Here is a 23121-nt window from a genome sequence, read left to right as displayed (position 1 = left end):
CACTGTAACTAGTGATGTAACTGCATTCACACTCATTTACACAGATTAGAACCAAATTTCATCCAAATCTGAAGTCTCACTGATTTAATTTTTGCACTTTAATGCAAAAATGAAACCTCTGAAGGGAGTTTTCAGGGTTTTTTTGCAGGGACTGGCATCTTAAAGACATCCGGAAACAAGCATATATTATCACCAAGGCAGCGATTCAAAATTTACTGTGTGTAAAACTAGTGCACAACAGAAACACTGTCCTTTCAGCAAGGAGCCAAACAGAATACAGAACTGTTGCATGAATTTTCCTGCAAAGCCTTTAGCAGCCAGACTAATCCCAGACACACCTCGTGCTGACCTTTACACACATACGCACAAAACTTTCTGGGAGACTTCCTTCCCCCAGTTCGTCCTTACTTCATCTCCCAGCAGGGCTGCCTGCTGGACCTGGTGATCCTGCTTCCGTAGGAAGGGAGAGAGCCTCCACCTACCTTGCTGTCCTTCCTTCCCTGCCCAGTCCCTCACCCCCTCTCTTCCCCTCAGGCTGGCAGGATTCCTGGGGCAGAGCATGCAATCAGTTTGCAGGGAGCAGCCGCAGCCAGAGGAAAGATGCAGAAGCACAGCCAGAAGGAGCACCTCTACAAGCTGCTGGTGATCGGGGACCTGGGAGTGGGCAAAACCAGCATCATCAAGCGCTATGTCCACCAGAACTTCTCCCCCCACTACCGGGCCACCATCGGGGTGGACTTTGCTTTGAAGGTGCTGAACTGGGATGCTGAGACTGTGGTACGGCTGCAGCTCTGGGACATTGCGGGTGAGTACAGAGGAGAACCCTTTGCCCCATAATCTATCAAAGAACAATACAAAATACTGACCCCAACTCATTTGTACTGATCTGAAAGCTAGGAACTGCCACTGCCTATGCAGTTAGGGAGAGCAGATTGAGGAGAGAAAACTTTAAGGGCAGCTTGATATTTTGGAGATTCCTTAAAATCAGCAGACTCCCAAACTAGGGAAGCCAGAGAGTCAGAGTGAAACCTGTGCTAGCTGATTTTTCTCCCAAGCCCTTGGACATATTAAGGGACTCAGGCACCTCTCTCCAAATGCCCCAGTTGTTTTACCTGAAGCTGACAATGTTCAGTTTTGCTTCCTTGAACTAACAGACCTCTATGACAGGAGGAAGAATAACAAGAATGTCCTGTTAAATCTTTTTAATTTGGTGGAATAGATGAGGGATTCAGTAAGATGATTAAAATTACCTTTATCGTTAAAAAAATAAAGAGAATGTATATGAGTTAGTTTATCAAAATACCTTTCTTCTTCCTCTCTCTCATACCTGCCCTCCTTCAGTCCAATGAAAGCAACTTCTTACGTGTTTTGGAAAGAGAAATGTTTCTATTTGGCAATCATTCTGGTTGTTAAAAATATAATTACTCATATTTAAATACCCTTATTCCAACATCAAGCAAAACAAAAGATTATTTTCCCTCTGTAAGGAGAAAAACAGTAAAGTCCAGATATCCCCACATGGTTACATCATTAAAATGCATAGAATTTGACATTGTTGCTGTCAGCGCTTCAGACATTTTTGATTTGGCTTCAAATAAAGCAAGCAACTTTTTTTGCAGCACCTTTCTGATAAATCAATCATTTTTGTTTCGGTCCAAAAAATAAGTTTATCTTGATGGCATATATCCCATGCTGTAAGTAATAATTTTTCATTTTGTGAATGCAAGAATCAAATACAACTGTAACAATAGATTACAGCATAAAGGGAAGCATTTAAAAGCTCAATTTAATTAAGAAATTACTTTCATTAAATAGGGAATAAAGGTGAGCATCATATCAGCTGTTAGGCAACTGTACCAGCCTGTGGCCTGAGCAGTGAGCTCACTCAGGCTCATTGATCTAGTCTGGAACAGCACCGGGTAAAACTGGTGAAATGAAAAAATTCTTGACATTCTTATTGGTGGAGGGAGTGCTTTTCTGCTGCACTGAGCTGTCTCATGTCTGAGCTCTGAATTTGGCACTGAGGTACTAAAACTTATGCAACAACACTGCTTTATGTAAAACGTATAAACTCCGCTTTTTCACATGCTAATTCAGTCCTGTGGTTTTATGGTTTTAAATACATATGTGCTCAGTTTTCTTTATTAAAAGATAGAATAATGTGGCAAACAATTATTTTACAGTTAACAGTGGCTGATTGTAACAACAAATACGTACACTGCCAGAAAAACATTTCTGCATGAGAAAAAAGCATTTAATAGTAAATTCTGACTGTATCAAAGACTTAAAGAATGTATTTTGCATGCCTTGTTTCAGAGATTTATTACACTACTAATCATGTGCTGGCGGATCATATGATGTAGCTTTCAGTCAGGCTGCAAAAGCAATTACACCTAGTTGTAGTACTGAATGACTAGCATGCTTTCTGAGTTATCACACATGACAGAGAGAATTACAGCGCAGTACTAAATTTCGTATGAATTGCCCAATTCAAAGCATCATTGTGAAGGTCAAGACAGTGGTTGGTAATAAAAAGAGTTGCTGTCTTAGCTTTAATGACTTCTGCTTAAGGAGCTTTAGCTGCTGCTGGCTGTACACAGAGAGCAAGTTCTGTAAGCAACATGCTCAATTTAGATGATCATGGTGCAGGCATAAAAGTTATCACACATAAGGCATCTGGCTGGTGAGAGAAAAAGAGGTTCAAAAATGAAAGAGAAGTAAAACTGATTGGAAATATGGAGAGAATGGAATTGGTTTCTCTTGGCTGTTGCTGGTCATGTAAAATCATTTGCAAAATACAAATGGGCAATGAGAAGAGGGAGAAAAATAAAATCTCTGGTCTAAAAACATCCTTTCTCTTTTGATTGACTCTATTATCAAGTCAAGCTTTTCTTTTGGGTTAAGGAAATAAACTTTCAATCCCTGACCAAGATGAAGGATGTTGGCTTAGCATGTAGAACACCTTGAATTGAAGCAAATTCTGCAAATAAATTTATAATATTTCATATCAGGAATGATATATGAATGCATATTTCTATCATATTTATATATATACATATCAGGTATTATTTTAGCTCTTATATCCTCTCCCCTCTCCATTATACAGGCAGTGAACCCAGTACCAAACATATGTACCTCCTTGCTTTTCATGGGTAGTAAATTGTTTAAAAATCTAGAAACAATTTTCTTTAAAATATTGTGATTAAAACTAGTGTCAAACTTATCTACATTATTAGTAGGGTTTATGTAAGTTGTGACTTCATTTGAGTAGTGACACATTCCAAGTAGTTTGGCCTGGTTTACCCTTACCAGACACAAGAAGAAAAAGTAAATTTGGTTTATCTGGTGCCATCTAATTAAAAGTAGTTAATATTTGTGTAAGATATTTTTCTGTGTTTTTTACTTTTGTAAACAAAACTATAATATGATCTAACAGCTAAATGCTGAAACTGCATTTATTTAGATGAGAGAGTAATGCCAAAAAACAAGGATAACTAAGTATTACAAAAATTAATTCAGGGATAATGTAGGCTCTGCATTACACGTTGTTACTTTAAGACAGTGGTTTTAACACATACTGTATTCCTGAAACTGTGAGTGTTAGGCAGGAATAGTAAGATTAACCATAATGCTATGTGATGTTATGGTGTTTGTAACAACATGCTGTCATTAAGATCTATGAACTTATGTCTGATTCAGTGAAATGCCTAAGTTTGAGGTGACTGAATGTTTAGTATTGAGTGTGGGAGGAGATATACATGATAAAATTCACCTTTCTTTAATTTCTTCACAACAATTCCATTTTGTTTCACAAATTATTAGTTTTGGTGTTCCTTTTAAAGTATGCCATCATCTCTACTGCTGTGTCATACAACATTAAATCTTGCCCCTCAGTCAATTTCTGTCTTTATTTCTTTATCTTTTCTACTGTCTTTGTGTTTATGTCCTTTAAATTCATTAACAAATTCTTAGAAGGAAAGCTTTAAAGAAATTCTGAATCATATTTTGCACAAGGTTGCAGTGGATGGGGTTGGCCCTGCAGATGCAGTCTGGCACAGTGCTTCTGAAGAAAACAGCTGTTGCAGGCCGCAGATCCGGGTGTGTTTGCTATTCCCTTCTCTGCAAGGCTGCTCTCTGTGCTACTGTCTGTGTTTTGTGCCTGAACAGCCCAGAGATTTCTCTGAAGACCAGCTTTAGCCATAGATTTACTGCAGGGAGGAGCTTTGTACATCAGAGAGCAGCACATCAGAGCCTGCTCCCTGCTCCTTTTCCACAGCCATCTCAGCTTCCTCTTTATCACTCCTTCTGCATTTGGGTGGGCTGGGTTATTCATTGCTACCAAAAAGATATTGGTTTGTGTTTAAAAGTCTGGTTCTCATCTCATAAACAGTTGGACCAATGCTTTGGGGAAAGAACAGTTCCATTTCCTTTCCAGGTCACTTTCACCTTCAGAAGCAGCAGTCTACCCACAGATATAGACGAGTATCTCTGCACTTGTAAAGTTTTTAGGATTGTTATGCTGCAGAGGGAGCAAGTGGAAACCTGTTCACTAATGCCAGGCACAGCACGTCCTCAGCATTTTAGGCTTACGGCAGCTGCTAAGCATTGCAGCACATATGCATAAATAAGATAGTCATGGTGATTTCTAGGCTAAGTTACCTTGAAATTACTGTTCTGCAAACATAAATAAGTCTCTTGCTGTGAGGGCTTTATTTCAGTAGAGATTGGTGAGGGAATCTGTGGGCCAGATCCTGCTGACAGCCTGCTTTTCCTCCTTCTGGGGTGGTGAACATCAGCTCAAGGGCTGCTTAAGCTTCAATCAATAAAGGCAATTATTTGAATTCAAGTGTGAATACTCTAAAAGATATTTTGAAGGGAAAGGTAAAAAATGTTTAAATCTTCTCCACAGTTTCCAGCTTTTCAGTGTTGGCTAAAGGCTGTCTGTAAAGCCAAGTAGTTCCCAAAAGCATGGTCTCTTAGAACAGTGGCAAGAAGTAGAATGCATCATAAAACTCAGCATTGGGCATTAAACTCAGCATTAAAAATTCAAACAATTTTTAATTAAAATTTTTGTGCCACATTTCAGATGCTGTGGTCAAAATTTTGGAAATTATCTTCATCCATTTATCATTACTTTTTATACCTTTATTAGAGATGATAGTGGCTAGTGAAAATTTTAGATTACTGTACACATTTATTTGGGGTAAATTTTTATAAGCTATGAAAGTTCAGCTGATGGTTGCTTTAAACCTTTGAACTGATAGCTTTGCCTGCTGCAGAGGTGCCACCGAGATTAGGATAAATGTGCAGGCAGCTGCCCTTCAGACAGGGAGTGCTTCCCTTTAGTAGAAATCTTTATCACCTTGGTCTCACTGGGTTTGCTTCCAAGTAGAGTAGGATTCATCTGAATTAACATTTTTTCCCAGTCTCGGACTACAAAGGGATCCTAACCTTCAGTACTCCCAGTTAATTTTCTAATCTAATTTAGGGCTGATAATCCCAACATGAAGCCCCACCTCAGTGGGCAAAGGCCATTGGAATTGCAGGGTTTGATGCCAAATGCCAGCGGTCTTGTAAATGATGCAGTAAAGTACTAGGGACCACATCAAATATTTCCCAAGCTTCTGACCCTTCCAGTAAAAAGTAAAACCAATCTTCCTTCCCTAGTTGGTCTTGCTGTAAAGCAGATTCTAATGTTCAAGGCTGCCTGAGAGATACCACTGAATACCTAATGGTTGATCTATTTTCTAGCCTTATTCCTGCCTAAGACATTGTGTTGCTGAAAACCTAAGGCCAGATTTTGACATCTTTAATACATCAAGCAGTGCCTACTATTACGAGCAATTCTGCTAAACTAAAAGGTTTTAGGAACCTCATCTATTAATATAGGATTTTGTTCACATAAGCGAGAATCTGTAGAAAAAAGAGTACTTCTGCATCCTTAGGCATATTATTTAGTTCTCCAAGCTCAATGCAAATACTCAAGATCACTTTTTCCACAATTTAAATTAAATAAAATCATTATGCAAAGGTCATAAAACTAAAACTCTGATTTATAAAGCACCACTTTTTCCATTCAAACTGGCCTAATGCCTTTCTGTCGAGTATGTTGATACATTAATTATAACTGATGGAGAAAAAGACCACTTCAAAACAGTTCAGACAGTTAATCATGCAGCTCCGTTCTTTCTCTTTCTTTGAAGTGGTTGGTGATGGAAATTGGTTATCCCTGTCTTCCTGCAAAATGCTGCTTTTACAAACACACTGGCTTTTCTGTGCAGTAAAATTCCTGAGTATCTGAAAAAGCAGCTGGAAGCCAGAGGAAGAATCAGTGTCATTCAATTTGTCAGGAATTTGTGGGCCACTACTAAGCAGAAGATCACCACTTAGGAGCCTTTTATTCCTTTAGTAACTTCCTTCATGGTGGATGATTTCATTCTGCAAATGAATAATTTAGTTTTGTTCTATGACACCATGTCCCACCTATCCCAGTGATCTGTGTCCTAATAACTAAGGGTGAGGCCTGAGTTGAGCTGCTCTCATATCACTATAGTGTAAGCATCTCAAGAACTTTGAATGAGAAATATAAAGTATCAGTGAAATACAATATCCATCAAAAACTATCTGTATATGTTGCTGCTTACCTCACTGCCATGTTTCTAATTAAACCTTGGCTTCTGGTGGAAGGCACCTTCTTGCAGATGAAAAAAGAATTTCTCAACAAGGAGATTATTGAATAACACATGACTTAGCCATTCATCTGATTAGCCCACTGATAGGAATCATAAGACATTTGAATAAAAATATAGACGAAAGAAATTTTGAAAATGACCTCTTCTTTCCCAGAAATAATCTATTTCTATCTTGCTTTATCAATAGGACACAGTGTTTCTTTAAGACAAAAAAATTTTGACATGAATTTCAAGAAGACAGGCTTCTTCTTTGGTTTCTGAATCATGTGAATGACTGTCTCCTTGCTGCCACAGTGCTTAAAACCAAAGACAAACATCAAAAACTGATGGTGTTGACCCCCTAACTGGGTTCAGTGCTATTTCCATTAAATGAAAGTGCATGGTCTAGAAGCTAAACAATTGGTACCTTTCCCTTCTCAGCCTTCCCTTACATTTGACAGCAAAATTTATATCAGACAAATTCTCCACAAATAACCTTCCTGGGGTCAGAGGCAGACTGCCAATCTTCTTGTCTTCCTAACCTACTCAAAATTGCTCACATTGAGAAAATAAGGGTAGAAACAGGTCTGCATTCAATGCTTCTATTTCCATAGCACTTTTTCCCAGCTATGGAAGCATGTACAAGAGTTGTCTTGCTTAAAAACTCCTATTGTTGTGAAATGTTTCAGGAGCTTATAAATCTTCTTTAGATCACAGCTATGCTGCAGACATTAGTAGAAAATCTATATTTTATTTTCAAGAAAAGCTCTGTGTAATTTATTTTTCCAGAGTTCCTATGAAAACAGCAGTTATATTAACAAATCCACAGCTGATCAACATACCACATCCTGATGTCATGTATTAATTTGTTCATAGTTTTAATCATATAAAATGAAAGATATTTAAAAATGTCCATGTTTGAATATACTAATGTACTTTAGCTCCCAAAAACTCTGTCCTTTCCCAGAAAGCACTTTGAATTCAGCAAATAAAACCATGAAGCTTCTGGACAGAACTGGTATGAAATCCTTCTTCACAGAACTTTTCAGTGGAGCAATGCAGCTCTTCATATTGCTACTGCAATATGATATTTCTTAGAGCACTTTCCACGTTTGTAAGGCTTTAAATTCAACTTCCTCACCTCTGTGCTTTAGTTTGTCAGTAAAAATAAACTTGTAATTACACTTATACCTGGTATGGCTCCAGAGCTATATTATGGTACTGCTGGTTATTATCATTTGCATGAGAATATGCAGGATCCTCTTCATCCTTGAGCAGTTCAGTTGTGTTAGATGTTTTAGACAAAATACCATATTACCAAGGAGTTTCCAATCTGGTGCCTATATTTTTTTGTGTCTCTTGTTGAAAGTCCTATAATGTACTCAAAGACTCTTGGCACTGTCCACAGACTGAGAAATCTGGTAGTCTAATAACACCATACACTTATTATTCACTTATCACACTTATTATTCACTTATAATGAACTTCATTAAATTTCCTAGGGTGTTGGCTTGACAATTCCTTTTTCATGCAAAACTCTCCTGCATTTTCATACAAATTATTCTAGCATGGTATTTAAAATTATTTAGGCAAAAAGTAGTTTCCCAGAGACTTTTAAAATGAAGTCCTGCCTGCAGTAATGTTATCTTAGAAAATCTGCTATGTGAAATACTGACCTAGTGTTGTTTTTCCCTTCTACTTTCTTCATTACAGGACAGGAAAGATTTGGAAACATGACCAGGGTGTATTACAGAGAGGCTATGGGAGCATTTATTGTCTTTGATGTTACAAGACCTGCGACGTTTGAAGCAGTGACAAAATGGAAAGAGGATTTGGACTCTAAATTGGTTCTTCCAAATGGCAAACCTGTGCCAGCAGTCCTATTAGCAAACAAATGTGACCAGGGAATAGATGTTCTTATGAACAACGGCATCAAGATGGATCAGTTCTGCAAAGAGAATGGGTTCGTGGGCTGGTTTGAAACATCAGCCAAGGTAATGTTTCTGTTTCTTTTCAAATGTTTCTAAGGACAGAGAAATCAGTTTTTAAAATAGATCATTTGCTCTAAACGTGCACCTTGAAAAGCTCCTCTCTTGGTAATATTAAGTTAAGATAGATTTGTAAATATATAGTATGCAATTTTATTTCTTTTAGGTATTTTATTGCAAGATTCTGAAATGCAGCTGCTGTGCTGGGATAGGCCAGCAGTAAAGTATGTACCCGGTCAACAGGTTACTGCTCAATAGCCCGGGGAGGAGGATGACCTTAGGCAGGGCATAAAAGCTACCTCTTGTGAATGATATGAAGATGCTTTTCATCATTCTTAACATTGAATATTATCTCTAAATATTTATATAACCACTTTGCTTGAGAAATGCTGATTTGAGACAATAGCTTCATTGCCTTAGATTCCAGAAATAAAGTCAGTCTATTGTGGTGCTTGTACAATGTCCACTGTTATAAGCTCTCATTCTCAAAAGTCTTTTCAAAAAAATCACATATCTGTGGAGGAAGGAAATATCAGTGGTCAAAAGGCTGAATGAGCTACTCTGAGGTTCAATTCTTTGCCTTGGTATAGATTTCCTGAGTGCATGGAATATTAAGATAAAAATCAGAAAGGGCACTCAGACTTTCAAATTTCAAAGGCCAAAAGTACATTGGTACTGTAGATCAATTTGAGATGTCTTGGATAATTTCAGTTCGTGCAGGATTTGGAAGCTGGCATGTGAAATATTGATTTGAACACAACAATTCTGTGGATATTGTGTTGATTGTATCCTATTATGAAAGCTGGTGTCATCATTAACAGCTCTGGGGAACTTTTGGATGTTTGAAATGTAAACAGATTGGTTCTGGTTTAACCTAGATTTCTAGTAGGCTGGAAGCCAAAATGCTGCATTTGATTGTTTAATTCCTTTTAAAGAGTTTATGTAAGGTACTTAAGAACTTTTAGGGTGTATATTTGTATTTTACTTTTCTGGTCTTGAAACCTTCTTTAAGCATTAATATTTAAAAGATGTTTCACTAGTAATCAGCAGAAGTAACAGCGGGGGAATAGCAGCATATCCCAGACTGCCTCAAGCATCGCATGAACTCTGGGCTGAGATTGCAGCTTTTCAGTACTTAAGGGGGCTTATAACAAAGATGGGGACAAACCTGTCAGGAGAGCCTGTTGTCATAGGACAAGGGGTAGTGGTTTTAAACTAAAAGAAGGTAGATTTATACTAGAGATAAGAAATCTTTTTTTCTGACAAAGGATGGTGAAACACTGGAACAAGTCGCCCAGATGTGGTGGATGCTCCATCCCTGGAAACATTAAAGGCTAGATTGGATTTGACTCTGAGCAACCAATCTAGCTGAGGATGTCCCTGCCCTGGCAGGAGGGTTAGACAAAATGATTTGAAGAGGCCCCTTCCAACCCAAACCATTCTAAGATTTTATGATTCTATGTCTTTGTAATTAATGCCTTTGCTTCTCTACTGAATGAGTCTCAAATCCAGCCACTGTTTCATAAGATGCCATTTACAGAGAGAAATTTTGGTCTAAGTAAGGGTGTAAACTCTCTTGCTCCACAACAGGGTTTGTATTTAGGTCTGTGGTTCATCTGCTGATTTGTGTTAGGTGAGGCCAAGAGAATCCAGTGATCCTCCTTATGATAAACTAAATTTTACTATGAGGATGGTAAACATGGCACATGTCCACCACTCAAAAAGGTCAACCGCATTTATTGTGCTAAGACTCATTGCAGATCATGACAGAAAATAAATATGCAAACAATTTCAAAGATCACAGAGAGGTTTTATGATGATGATGGAGCCAGTCTGGGGCAGAACTACGGAAGTATAAAAGATGTATAGAGAACATAACTTTTTTTTAAAGTCATAACAGAGGAATTTTTCCCAAGTTTCTCTAAGCTGCACAGAATTAAGAATTTCTCTTATTTAGATATGGTAAATATCTATATTCTTCTTACATTATTTAACTCCAAAAGCCAAGCAGTCCCCAGATTGACAATGCAATCATGTAGGAACAGAAAAAAAATCCAGCTATGACAAGACTTGCTTTCAAAAGCCACTCTGAAGGGAATGATGAGAGTCGAGGGCACACAGCTGCTACCAGACTGTTCTCTGCTGTTATACACCAGAGGCTAGGACCTGTTGTTCTGCAATCCACACACCTGATTTCCACCCAGAATTGGAGGCTTCTGACTTTAAAATTATGCAGAGAGTCATTCCAGTAAAGATGGTAGAATCAAAACATTTAAACTAAGTTAGATCAAAATAATTTCCCCACTTGATCTAAGTCCTAAACTAAACCTTGCACTTCCTTTTCTAAACAAAAGTTAATATTACTACTATTTTAGAATTCTGGATATTGTACATACCTGGTATTCTTTCAGCCTAGGGCACCACAAGTAATTGAACTTGGGTCTGATAAAAAAAAAATTACTAACTCTGTTTGCTACAGAGAATAGGAACTCTTTTGAAGCAGAATAGCATGGACAAAGGAGTCCTCATATTGCAGCTATCAGTTTTAGCAGTTCAAATAAGTAATAACTCTCTTTTTGTGGTACCCTGGAATAATTAGATCTCCAGAGGTTTTCTGGAGATGTGCTTGGAAATGTTAAAGCCTTGAGAACAAACTGAATATGATTTATGCATTTTGGAAAAACAAAGGTGATTACTTATAAAAAGAACATATTTTTGTTCTGGTTGCCTTGCAGAAAGTAGCATGCTGTATATGTACCTGCCATATTTCAATCTGTCAATGGTTTTAAGCTTTTGTCTGTTCACTGGAAGATTACACAAAAAAAAAAAAAAAAACCCTCTGTATTATTCCCTGGTGCTATTTTTGTGAGCTAACCACTCCAATATAAAATATTTGAGCCATCTAATGCAGGCTTATGTATTAGTTTTGATTCTTACATTGATCTGAAGGAAATAACCCTCTCTCAGTCTTCTCCCTACAAAGAGAGATTTTGTTTGAACAGTTTTCCATGTGAGAAGGGCCTTATTGGGCAACACTGCCTCACAGTGTAGTCACAAGTTACACTGTTGTTGCCATATAGCCGGTGGTGAGCCTGGTCTCTTTTATATCTGCATATTTACTTCACCCATAGTGACTGCAGTATAAGAGGCACATCCCCAGATAATCACCAAATAACCCTTAATAGTTAATTCTTTAATAAATTTCATGACCACAACTATTGTGAAAGAACCATTCTTTTAAAGGAAGGAAATTTCCTCTTCCTGTCACACATTAAATTATCCAGCACGTGGCCAGAGCAGCTGAGAGCTCCACTCACATTTCCAAGCCTTTAAACTGTTTTCACCACCATGCCTAGTTCAAAGAAGTGAGCTTTTGACTTGGATTAGAAAAGGAGCAATTTCAAGCTTATTATCACTTTATAATAAAACTGGAACTTGTGCAACAAAACAGACAAGTTAGGCAAAACTAAATGTGCTTGAAAGTACCTAATTCAGAAAAAACTTAAATACCTTACAACTGGCCATGGCTGTGCTGTTATTATGCCTGAGTTCCTCTTTTCCCTGCTGTAATTCTACCGTCAGCAATACAGAATTAGATGAAAAGACATTCATGTTTTGTCCAAATTGCCCAGAAAGGCTGGTAGCTGTGCTTTTCAGATACTTACAGAACTAGGTTAAGCACACAGCTCCTTGTCTCCTGAGCATCATGACCTGGAGACTGATGAGCAGTCTGAGTCTCTGGGCTATTTGGATACATCCTATTTGGACCAGGATAGTATTATAGTTCTGCCTCTAAGAAATGTGGGTAATAAGATGTCCTTTATTCAGCTTTTGTTTGACAGGCAGTCCATGGTATGCCAACATAGATTCAGAATGAGTTGTGTTGGAAGAGACCTTAAAAATAATCTAGTTTCAACCCCTTACAGGGTACAAATGCTGGACTAGCAATTAAAAGTCCTCTTTGCCATTGCTGTGTTGCCTTCAGAAAGTCATTCTCTCGTCTGTTCCAGCCTTTCTTTCAAAAAACAAAGACATGAATTCTTCCTACCTTACCAGGGCATTCTATGAATAATACAAGCTCTACTAGCCCTTGTTTAAATCACAGATTCTTCAGTTCTTTTGACTGGACAATTTTTATGAAACATGAAAAAAGCAAGCTATGCAGTATATTTGCAGAGGAACTGGATATGCACTTCTGATTTCCATAAAGAAAAACAAGGTTTGGACATGTATTTGAATTAGGCTGACACTCTAAACTAATCTGCTGATCTGGTAACTTAAATCCAAGCAACTCATTTGAGACTGCCAGACCCAGTTAGGGATGTGTGGCTCCCTAGATGGTCTTTTTAATTCACTCAAAAAAGTCTAACCAATCTCACAGTACAGTTTGAGGAAATACTTCCTATTCTGCCATAAAGCAAGAAATAAAGCTGAGATTTAAGGCAGGATATTTCATTTCAGATGTACAATCACTCTGTGCAGAATCCTCTGCAGATTTTTTTTTCCTGTAATTGAAAGGAGTCCATTCAGATTATCCTATGGGTATTAGAGCTGTCCTGTAGCTTTCTGGAACACTTTTATGAAATGCATTATTTAGTGCTGTCCCAAATCTGGAAACTCAGAGAAATACAAAATTGTTGAAATCAGAAAATCATGAAGTGAAATAATTTTGTTGCAGGCTATTCAACCAGATGTAAGAATTAAATCACAGGAAAGATCTTTTGACAGAGTTGCCGTCACAGCAGTTCACGTCTATGAATTTCATGTTCATGCTTCTAGATGGCTTTTAACTTGTATGGCTGCATTTTCCTGGAAACACCACTGCAGGAGCAGAGCACACCATCTTAATAAGGCTCTGTTCCCAGCAGTTTCCAGGGAGTTCTGCTAAGGGAGCATGCTAGCTCCAGGGGAGGGCAGGTTAAAGCATCTTTCAAGTTATTTCCTTGCGCCTGGATTTTACTGCAGTATGGAAATAAAATGTGGAAGCTATGAGCTTCTCACTAGGTTCCCATCTAATACCTGAATATTTCACAATTTGTAAATGCTTGCTTATGGGAAGTCAATTTCCTTCAAGCGCAGCACTAATCTAGGGTCATGTCTCTAGGCAGCAGTGATTTAGAGCTCCCCAAGAGCTCTGTGCCTGCATACACACTGCTCTTCACCCTGGTTTTCAAGGTAAGACTCAGAAGCATCAGAATCAGTAAGAGGAAAAACTGTCAATGGGAAAAGCATTCTATCAGAAAACAACCCGATAGTCAAATTTAAGATATGTGCATGATAAAGAAACAAAATTTCTTTCGTCTGAAAGTGAGACAGGCCCTTAAAACTTGTCAGGGCCTTTATTCTTCTACAAAGAGCTAAGATACTCTAATCTGTGGGAACTTATTTCATATATTGAAAAGGAATGCTCTAAATGTTAATGTTCTGCATCTGCAGTAGAGATGGCAGATAAGGGGGAAGATAATCCAGAATGCAAAAACATTTGCTGAGCTTGTGTACTGCTTTGAGTCACATTCAATAATGTATTTCTTTTGCCTTTAGTTGATTGTTGCTTACAAGACATTATTTCCAATAGCAATCGGTTCAAGGGTTTTAAATAATGCAGCTCTCTTTCCCTGCCCTCAGTTGCTATCCCTTCCATAAAAGTGCCCTTTGAAAGGATATATTTTAATAAGATTGATCTACAAGCAAACACTAATTTCATTTGTGTCCTCCAGTGTTCCTTTCTGGATTTCAGAGATTAGTCAGAGTTATTTTCTTTGCCTTTTTTTGTTTAGCAATAGAATAAAGAGTAGCATGTTCTGATTTTCATCTTTCCATTCCTTCGTGATGAGGCCACAAGAAAGACTTGCACAAGTAGTCAGGCATTGTCACAGAAGCAGGGTTCAGGTCCTTGCTCTGGCAGATTCTGGCAGGTTGATGCAGGATAAATCACTTGGGGATGGATTCACATCTCAGCTCTTGCACTGACTGGGACAGTGTATCAGGTGCTGGGGCTTTCTGAGCCACACAGAACTGGGCTAGGCACCTCAAGGGACAGGGCAGGGCAAGGTGCTTGGGAAAGGCTTTTATAAAGGCTGGCATGCTGAATCAGGAATACAGGACTGATAAAGACACCATAACGTGGGTAAGATCCTTTTTGGCCTTGCAGTAAAAGCTCTCTCTTGGGAAGGAGCTTTTCTTGAGAAAGGAAATTGTTGCATTCTTAACTTATCATGTGAAGACTTCATCCTATGCTATCTCCCACTTTCCAACTAGCCACTGCATGCTGGACCAGGATTCATGTGGCTCTGCATTTTCTCCTTTTGACAAATGGCCATAGCAGCACTTCCCTATCACAGAAAGCTGCTGTCCAGATAAACACGTCAAAGATGCAGTGCTGAGTAATACCAGCCTTGAAAGCAATACAGGGAGACAGAGTGTCTCCTGCGTTTGGAGAACTGTGAAGGTAAAAGTGGCCTCAGAGGAGGCTGGGTAACAAGCACTACAGGGAGAGGGAGAAGGAGAAGGAGAAGGAGAAGGAGAAGGAGAAGGAGAAGGAGAAGGAGAAGGAGAAGGAGAAGGAGAAGGAGAAGGAGAAGGAGAAGGAGAAGGAGAAGGAGAAGGAGAAGGAGAAGGAGAAGGAGAAGGAGAAGGAGAAGGAGAAGGAGAAGGAGGAGGAGGAGGAGAGGAGAGGAGAGGAGAGGAGAGGAGAGGAGAGGAGAGGAGAGGAGAGGAGAGGAGAGGAGAGGAGAGGAGAGGAGAGGAGAGGAGAGGAGAGGAGAGGAGAGGAGAGGAGAGGAGAGGAGAGGAGAGGAGAGGAGAGGAGAGGAGAGGAGAGGAGAGGAGAGGAGAGGAGAGGAGAGGAGAGGAGAGGAGAGGAGAGAAGAGAAGAGAAGAGAAGAGAAGAGAAGAGAAGAGAAGAGAAGAGAAGAGAAGAGAAGAGAAGAGAAGAGAAGAGAAGAGAAGAGAAGAGAAGAGAAGAGAAGAGAAGAGAAGAGAAGAGAAGAGAAGAGAAGAGAAGAGAAGAGAGTCTGAACTTCAGCAATCTTCAGTTTCTTTGATGTTCTTTTGTAGGACAAAGCCATATGGGACGTGACAATTATGGACATATTTAGTTTTATTTTCAGGTATAATTGAGGCAATTTCCATGTCTCAATACCATTAGTGGTTTGTCTGTGATTTTTCTTCTCTGTCCAATCTTACACTCTGATTGTTGGTTTTTTTGCGTTTGAGTGGATTTTAACTTTCTCTTCTTTCCTTTCCTCCCCTTGATTGCCTCTCAACACTTCATGGGCCCTAAAATCACCAGACCTCTGAATGTCTGTGTTTGGATAGCAGATCACCTTCTACTGTCTGTAGTTTTTCACTGCCTAGCAGAATACAGATTTTTCTTTTGCAAAACACACCATAGGAGGAGAGGTAGAGAAATCAATATTTCATTTGTCAGACCAGAATACAGCAATGTCTGATCTGCAGGTCTAGGTTGCCACAGGATTAAGGTTGTAACAAAAGGCAGTAGTAGCATCAGAAAGGAAATGGTCAAGGCAGGGATCTGGGACAGCAGGAGTTGCTTTTGTGGAATGACCACAGGCTCCTTGCAGCAGGTAACTTAACATATTACTTCTCATCCATACTGTGTGCCTGTTGTCATCTGAACCACAGGAACAGGCTGGAGCTAGACACAAACTCAAAACAAGCTGTGCTGTCTGTCAGGGTCACCCTTCGTCTTCCTCCCCTTGTACCCCAGCTGAAATTGTCATCCACACAGCTTAAACAGTTCATATAAATGTTAAAGGTGAGAAACTGACTCTCTAGACTCAGTAGGATCAGGACAGGACTTTTTATTCCTTCCCTCTTTCTTTTTTTTTTGTTTTTTCTTGTTTGAGTACTGGCCAGAGAATTCTTTTTCTTCTGCATTTTTAGGGTCATGTCTGCCACATGGATTTCCATCTATCACCAGCAGGGATGAGGGATGTCCACATATATCAATTTTATGCTATTGTGGGCTTGGTTCCTTCCCTCTTTCCAAGTGCTGTGAAATGGTAGCCCCTAATAAAGATGGTTGCTTCTGAACATTAATCATTTTGGGTAGAATCTTAGATAGTCCCTAAGACCTTATTAAATAAACACAAGCTGTTATTTCAACACATAAGAAGCACATGGGCAAATTAAATGCTCACCAGTCCATCAGTAAAAACAAACACAATGCAAAAGGTTTTTACATTTCTGTTTTTGTGCATTTTTGTACATTTCTATTTTGGCTTCAGTTTTCTAGGCAGTGCTGAGAGACATTTTTCATTGTCTGGGTTTTTTTTAAATAAAATTTCACAGTGCTCTGAAAAGGGTTTTCAGTGCATGCTTGAGGAATTTTCTAGTCTGGTCTGAGAGAGCCATGTGATACAGCAGAATTTTAACATCTCAGTAGAGAGACGATTCCCAGGCCCATATTACTTTCTAGCAGTTACTACGTACATTAATATGTACTTTTCTAAAGTATTGGGGGTTTACAACTTGCTGATATTCTGTACATACAAAATATTTAAGTTCATGTTTGTCATTGAAGTGAAGTCTTGCACTATTTAACATTTTCAGTTAGATCCACAGATTTCAGTCCTTTACTGTGATTCAGAGGGATGGACAATGGAATTTGTGGAGTTTTGACATTGATTTCAAGGGAATTAGACAAAGTCATGGTCCAGCATGAGGTGGCTAGTTGGAAAGTGGGAGATAGCATAAAATACAAAGAATCTATTCCTTTAGCTTTTGATTTTCCTATAAATGTGTCTTCTCTACTGAAACACACACGTTTCTTTCTTTTATAGCTAGTTTATGGCCTCAGTGCAGCAGGCTCCAGATTGCTATCCAGAGAGACCTGGACATGCTTGAGAATTGGGACTAGGTGGCATTTAAATGTCCCTTCCAGCCAAAACTAGTCTATGACTCAGAGATTCAACTTGGAAACCTGGGTAATCTTAGGCTGCAAGTAAAACATTATCTTTACTGAGCAAGAGTAGTGTGTGCATATGCACAAATGTATGTCTATATATTGGTATGCATTTCCATGTGGATGTATGTGGCTGTGTGACACAATTTCCTAGAAGATTGAGACTGCAGTGAAGTTTCTGTCTCCTGCCTTGTAAAATAAGTAATCAAAAGGCACACTAGAAGAGTGCCTTTTATGCCAGAGAGACTGAATTTTCATTCCAAACATATTTTTGGCTGTTATTTACCAAAAAAAAAAAAAAAAAATCTTTGTTCACTACTACTGCTTATTTTCTATGCTGTGTTGTGCTGTGTCTCACTGATCAAGCTGTTTCCTGGTTACTTATTCTACAAACAGGGTAAGAATTGGTGCAAGTAAAATGTGCAGTTGATATCAGGTACATGTAAGAAAAGGTGTGCTTTAGCTTTCATTTTAAACCCCTAGAGTGAGGATTTCTCTCCTCCAAATGAAACCAGTGGTGATATATTTCTTCTGAATCAGTGCATTGGAGATGCAGTGCATTGCAGTCAGCCCCAACAAGAAATCAGGGAGGACTCCAAACCATACAGAACAGTTTTACTGTTTAGTGAGTAATTTGAGATTGTATCATTTATTCAATGAAACTGGTCCATCACAGGTTTCATTGTGAGCATTGCATACAGAAATCGTCTTGAAATTGTGGGAACGGCTTTAAAAAATAAGTGCTGTGCATGGCTGTGATTACTGGTATGTAATTAACTATTTGGAAATGAGTAGCCATTATTCAAGCAGTGAAATATGATCTTTGGAGCTTTACTTCAGTCATCGATCTTCAACACCTCTCTGGCATTTGTTTTTTAGTTTGTTGAAACAATCAAGTCACCAAGAGATTGAGGTAATTTAAAATCAGCTCTGTATACATTTTAAAACATATATGAATCATAATATATATAAAACTTAACCAACTTCAAAACTCCAGTAAGCACTATTTAACACAGTCAATTTTTGAAAACTGTTTATTACAGTAAGTAAATTTTGATGTTGTTGAGGGAAAAATTTAATTATGCATAGGAAATATGCAACATGTTTTTATTATTATTGACTAATCAACCTCTCTTTCTCTTTCATTTGCAGGAAAATATAAACATCAATGAAGCTTCCAGATGCTTGGTGAAACACATAATTGCTAGTGAGAGTGATCCAGTTCAGTCGGTTGAACCAGATATTATAAAACCACACTTGAATTCCTCCAAGATTGTCAGTTGTTCAGCTTGCTTTAAATCCTAAGAGACTTCCAGACTATTACAAGAGCTGAACAACTATGATTCACAATTTATACTTTATTCAACGAAACCAGCCTGCCCACATTGTCCCTAAGCAGATTGTAATTTTCTCAAAAATATATTTAAATTTTTCTCTTTTTTTCAGCTAAAATTTATTATGAGGTGTTCATTCCTAGCAACTAGTCAAAACTCTCTATGGCTATTGGTCAAATAAGACTCATGGTGATGGCTGTGTTTTCCTATTTGGGTGGCACCGGTGATACCAAAACTCATTTCTTTGCCATGTGGTTTCTGAAAATTCGTATTTTTGATGAGACTGCAGCAGCACCCTACTTGTCCATTGATTTCCATGTTTTCTCAATACCTTGACCAGGCAAATGTCATCATTGAACTCTCTGTCACCCCTCAAACTTGAATGATCTTTTTTCATATGAGGAAGATTATGATGAAAATGAAAATTGAGCTGTTCAGAAAGAGACACCAAGAATGCTCACAGTTAAATGTTCCCATTGCAAGTTCAGTCTCCTGGATGTAGTGACAGGACTGAAGATGCAGGAGCATTTCACATAATCCAGTTCTCCAGAAGATCTGAGCTGCCGACACTGATGAAGAATTGGCTCCCTCTTTCTGAGGAGTTACATTCTCACAGTTGATAGCCTTATCTTAGATGAAGCAAAATACAATGAATCAAGGGTGAAGGCTGACAAAACAGGCAATCAGGGGTACAGTCTCCTGGGTGAAGTAGATCAGGGTTTTCAGAAAGGGTTATCTATTCTATAAAGCCAGCATTTCCTCTGGAAAGCTCACACTGATTTTTTTCCCTCCCTCTAATCCCTCATGCCACAGCTATCCTTGTGTGTTTAAACTGTGTGTATTCTGTAAGTCCTAACATGCATCCCTTCATTATGTTTATTCTCATGGGAAAATTCACTATCCACACTCTAAGATACCAGCAGAACTTTTCAGGAATCCATCTGTGTTGAGTAGAAGGGTATTTGCTTTCTGAAAACATTCTTCTAAAATGTATATGAATCCTCACAGGAAGCAAGCAAAATGAAACAGTCTTAAGAGACACTTCTGGAAGACGTGAAGAATTTATTGAGCCGTACTGTGGAAATAAAATTGTTGATTTTCAGCATCTCAAAAAAGGTGCTGGTTGGTGGAGTCATTCAGAGAAGTGTGTCTAGACAAGTCTCAACATCTGGATGCAAGCCCCTTCAAGACAAACTTTGCCTCTATCCTGCCATAGACAAATCACTTGCAAATTCTGTTCTTACTCAGACTTTTCCTTCTTGAGCTGTGAACTCTCAGTTGCAGGAGCTGTCTTCAGACATGAGTTCCTCTTTTTAGAGAGGTGTAACAGCATAGAAGGGAGGAGACACAATCACATGCTGCCTTATGTTTGCAGATGCCACTTCAGTACTTCACTGAACACTTAGTTGAAAATGAAGGAGTGAAATTCTCAGTCTAGTGAATACCTGATGCATAGGAAAAATGAAAAAAAGAGGAAAAAGAAAAAACTCCTCAAGCTGACCTTATACTGTGTGACCTATGAGTTTCATGTGCCTGTAAAATTCATCCTGCTTGGCAATGTAAGGTGTATGTTTGGTTCTTTTCCAACCTAAATGATGCTATGACTTTGTGCCTCTCACTAAATTCTCTGTTACTATATAGGCACTGCAGACAAGAGCTATTTTTCTCTCTCTGGAGAGCCAGGGACAGAGACATAGCTCTTTATGTGCTCTTCCTAAAGCCTTCCATTCTTCTCACAGAATTTTGGAATAAGAAAGCAAAATCTCTAGTTTTAAAAATAAAAATTCACATCCAGAATTAATCTGCACAGACATAGATGTATGGATGCATATATATATATTTACATAATGAGCTGGCTTTTTTGAGAGTAATTTTCAAGTTGTCATGGATGCTGTGTCATCCTTTAGTACCTGTGTTAAACATTCTTTAACTCCTGCTGTGATCTGTGTCAAATACCTTAAGCTTCCTGCCTCAGTTTCCTCAATTGTAAAACAGGGATCTATGTACACACCTACCTCTTGGCACCATGCTTTGGGGATACACAAATGCCAAGCTCTGACACTGCTCAGAACGAAATATGAGTGCCCTCTAGCATAAATACATGGTGCTGTAAAGCCTTAGTGTTCTAAATCTATCAAAGGCTTGCCTGTGCTACAAAAATTAACTTCAATTATTACACCTCAGTTAAGCTGGTCAAGGTTATAAAGCAACGTGTGACTGCATGGGCTGATCAGATTGGCTGCAGATGGTCTGCAAACAGAAGCTGTGGCTGCACAGATGTCATGGCACCAGTTTAATAATCTCAGCAACAAAGCTGCAATTCAGAACTAGCGTCACATCAAGTATTTCAAATTTAAAGCATCATTTAAGTCAAGTCATATGAGCGCCTTATTAAGGATGACAATTCATATCCCAAGCCAACACTGTGATTAATACAAGGAACTAGATATCTCAGATAGCTTCTAAAGGGCAAATTTTTCATGAGTTGAGCCCCCTACTTCACTTATGAATCTGTTGATCTCAGGTGAAGTTGAGGAAATTGCCATGTCATCCAAAAATGCTTTTATGCCCAACTCGCAACAAACCTAGCAGTTCCTAATGTGTTTTGCTTATTTTCATATCACCTTTATTTGGTGGCTTCTAGCAATACACACTAAGCATAATGGGAGATTCCTCAAGACTTTGAGAATATGGCTAAAGATCTGGTATAACAGTAATTAAAAGAACCCTGCATATATATAACACTTAAATGACATATAGAGATATTTTTGTTCCGCACTCTATTGTATACACCAGCTTTAAAGTATGGGCTCGTTATCTGTTCCATAATGTTTCTGTGGTGTCAGGTTCCACTACAGTCACTTCTTGGGCAGATTTTCCACCTCTGGTAGATGGAGGACAGAGTGTGGCCAATTGCTGGACTAAGGACTACACAAGATGTAAGTTCTAAAGTCATACATATTTACACCATGAGAATTAGAAGAGTATCACAAAGAATCAGGCCTCCTTAGGAGGTTACATAATTACATATGTTCATTTTTATTTGTACTAAAGTGATAAAAATCTGTCAAGTCTTTTTCTGTAACACAATAAATGTGTGAATGCAACCTGAATATCTAGCAAACAGAGCCTTTTAAGAGAAGGTTGCTCTTGTAGGCAGGCCAGAATAAAAGCTTTAATTTAGAATTAATGAGCTCACTTTGTGCCAATACCCTTTCAGGAAATGTAAAGTTTAATTATACTGTGTCAGTCCCTAACAGCTTGGATTTCCTTAGGTTTTTTGATGCACTCTGTGCTATGTCCTCTTTGCTGGTCACCAGGGACCAGGCAATGTAATCACAGGTCCGTTTCAAAATTAAAAATTTTCCCTTTCTGTTTGCAATAAGTAATGAACCATGAGTCTCTATTGCCTTGCAAAGTGGCAAAGGTACTGCAAAGTGGAATTAAAATTCATTTTCATTCTAATTCTCCAAATACACCCCTGTGGATGTCCCAGCACCTCAAACCACATGTTGATGAGCAACGGAAGTGCTGGACTTGAGAGATCACCCCAAAACACTCAAAGAAAACAGTGGTTGAACATCTTCACCCCCAGACATCCTTTTCAGCACCAGTAATGACAGAATGTCTTTCATTTTCTGTATTGAACACCATACAAAAAAAAAACCTCATGACCCTAAATTCTTTGGGCAGCATAGACATATTGCTGATAGCAAAATAAATGGAGTGAAAGAAAATTATTCAGTTATTCCAGAAAGATCATAATTTATTTGACCAGGTTCAGCTTTCAATAGAAAGACATTTGGGGATCTGAAAATCAGGCTTTGTTATTCTTACACACTTTTTATATTAGAGAATGTATTTTCAATAATTTTTCTATTCAGGAATAGCTGTTCCAACAGTACTTTATGCATTCATCTTCAATTGTTGTACATCAATATTTTATCTTCAGATTTTTTTTCTGCTTTAACCTACCTGACTCTATAAAATGGAGAAGGAGGGAGAGAGGGAAGGAGATTGTGCACCTTTAAACAGTAGTGTTGTTTTACTTCTTGAAACACCTTTCTAGCTGGATAAAGTGAAACTGATAAACAGATGTGAGAAATTAATTTAGTGCCAATTGCCAGGAAACAGTCAATCAAAATATCTTTCACTGCAACAATATTTATGCATGTGACCACAGGTTCTATTGTAATAAAAGA

The 23121-nt window shown here is 38.4% G+C and overlaps 1 protein-coding gene across 1 annotated transcript; it reads left to right on the top strand.

Moving 5' to 3' along the window:
* Positions 1–495: 495 nt before the first annotated feature.
* Positions 496–18903, top strand: RAB38 (RAB38, member RAS oncogene family). The gene is made up of 3 exons (XM_063150454.1): positions 496–805; positions 8385–8665; positions 18738–18903. The coding sequence occupies exons 1-3, from the start codon at positions 601–603 to the stop codon at positions 18888–18890; spliced, it is 639 nt and encodes a 212-aa protein (XP_063006524.1). The 5' UTR covers positions 496–600; the 3' UTR covers positions 18891–18903.
* Positions 18904–23121: the final 4218 nt, after the last annotated feature.

The sequence above is a fragment of the Melospiza melodia genome, chromosome 2 (genome assembly GCF_035770615.1).
Source record: "Melospiza melodia melodia isolate bMelMel2 chromosome 2, bMelMel2.pri, whole genome shotgun sequence".
Taxonomy (NCBI): Eukaryota; Metazoa; Chordata; class Aves; order Passeriformes; family Passerellidae; genus Melospiza; species Melospiza melodia.
This window is presented reverse-complemented; position numbering and strand designations above follow the sequence as displayed.

What these genes read in the sequence shown, in the direction of transcription:
- RAB38 (XM_063150454.1), top strand. Translation starts at nt 601, where the DNA reads ATGCAGAAGCACAGCCAGAAGGAGCACCTCTACAAGCTGCTGGTGATC. An exon ending in GCAGCTCTGGGACATTGCGG is followed by an intron (nt 806 to 8,384) that starts GTGAGTACAGAG and finishes TCTTCATTACAG; the next exon opens with GACAGGAAAGATTTGGAAAC. An exon ending in GGTTTGAAACATCAGCCAAG is followed by an intron (nt 8,666 to 18,737) that starts GTAATGTTTCTG and finishes TTTCATTTGCAG; the next exon opens with GAAAATATAAACATCAATGA.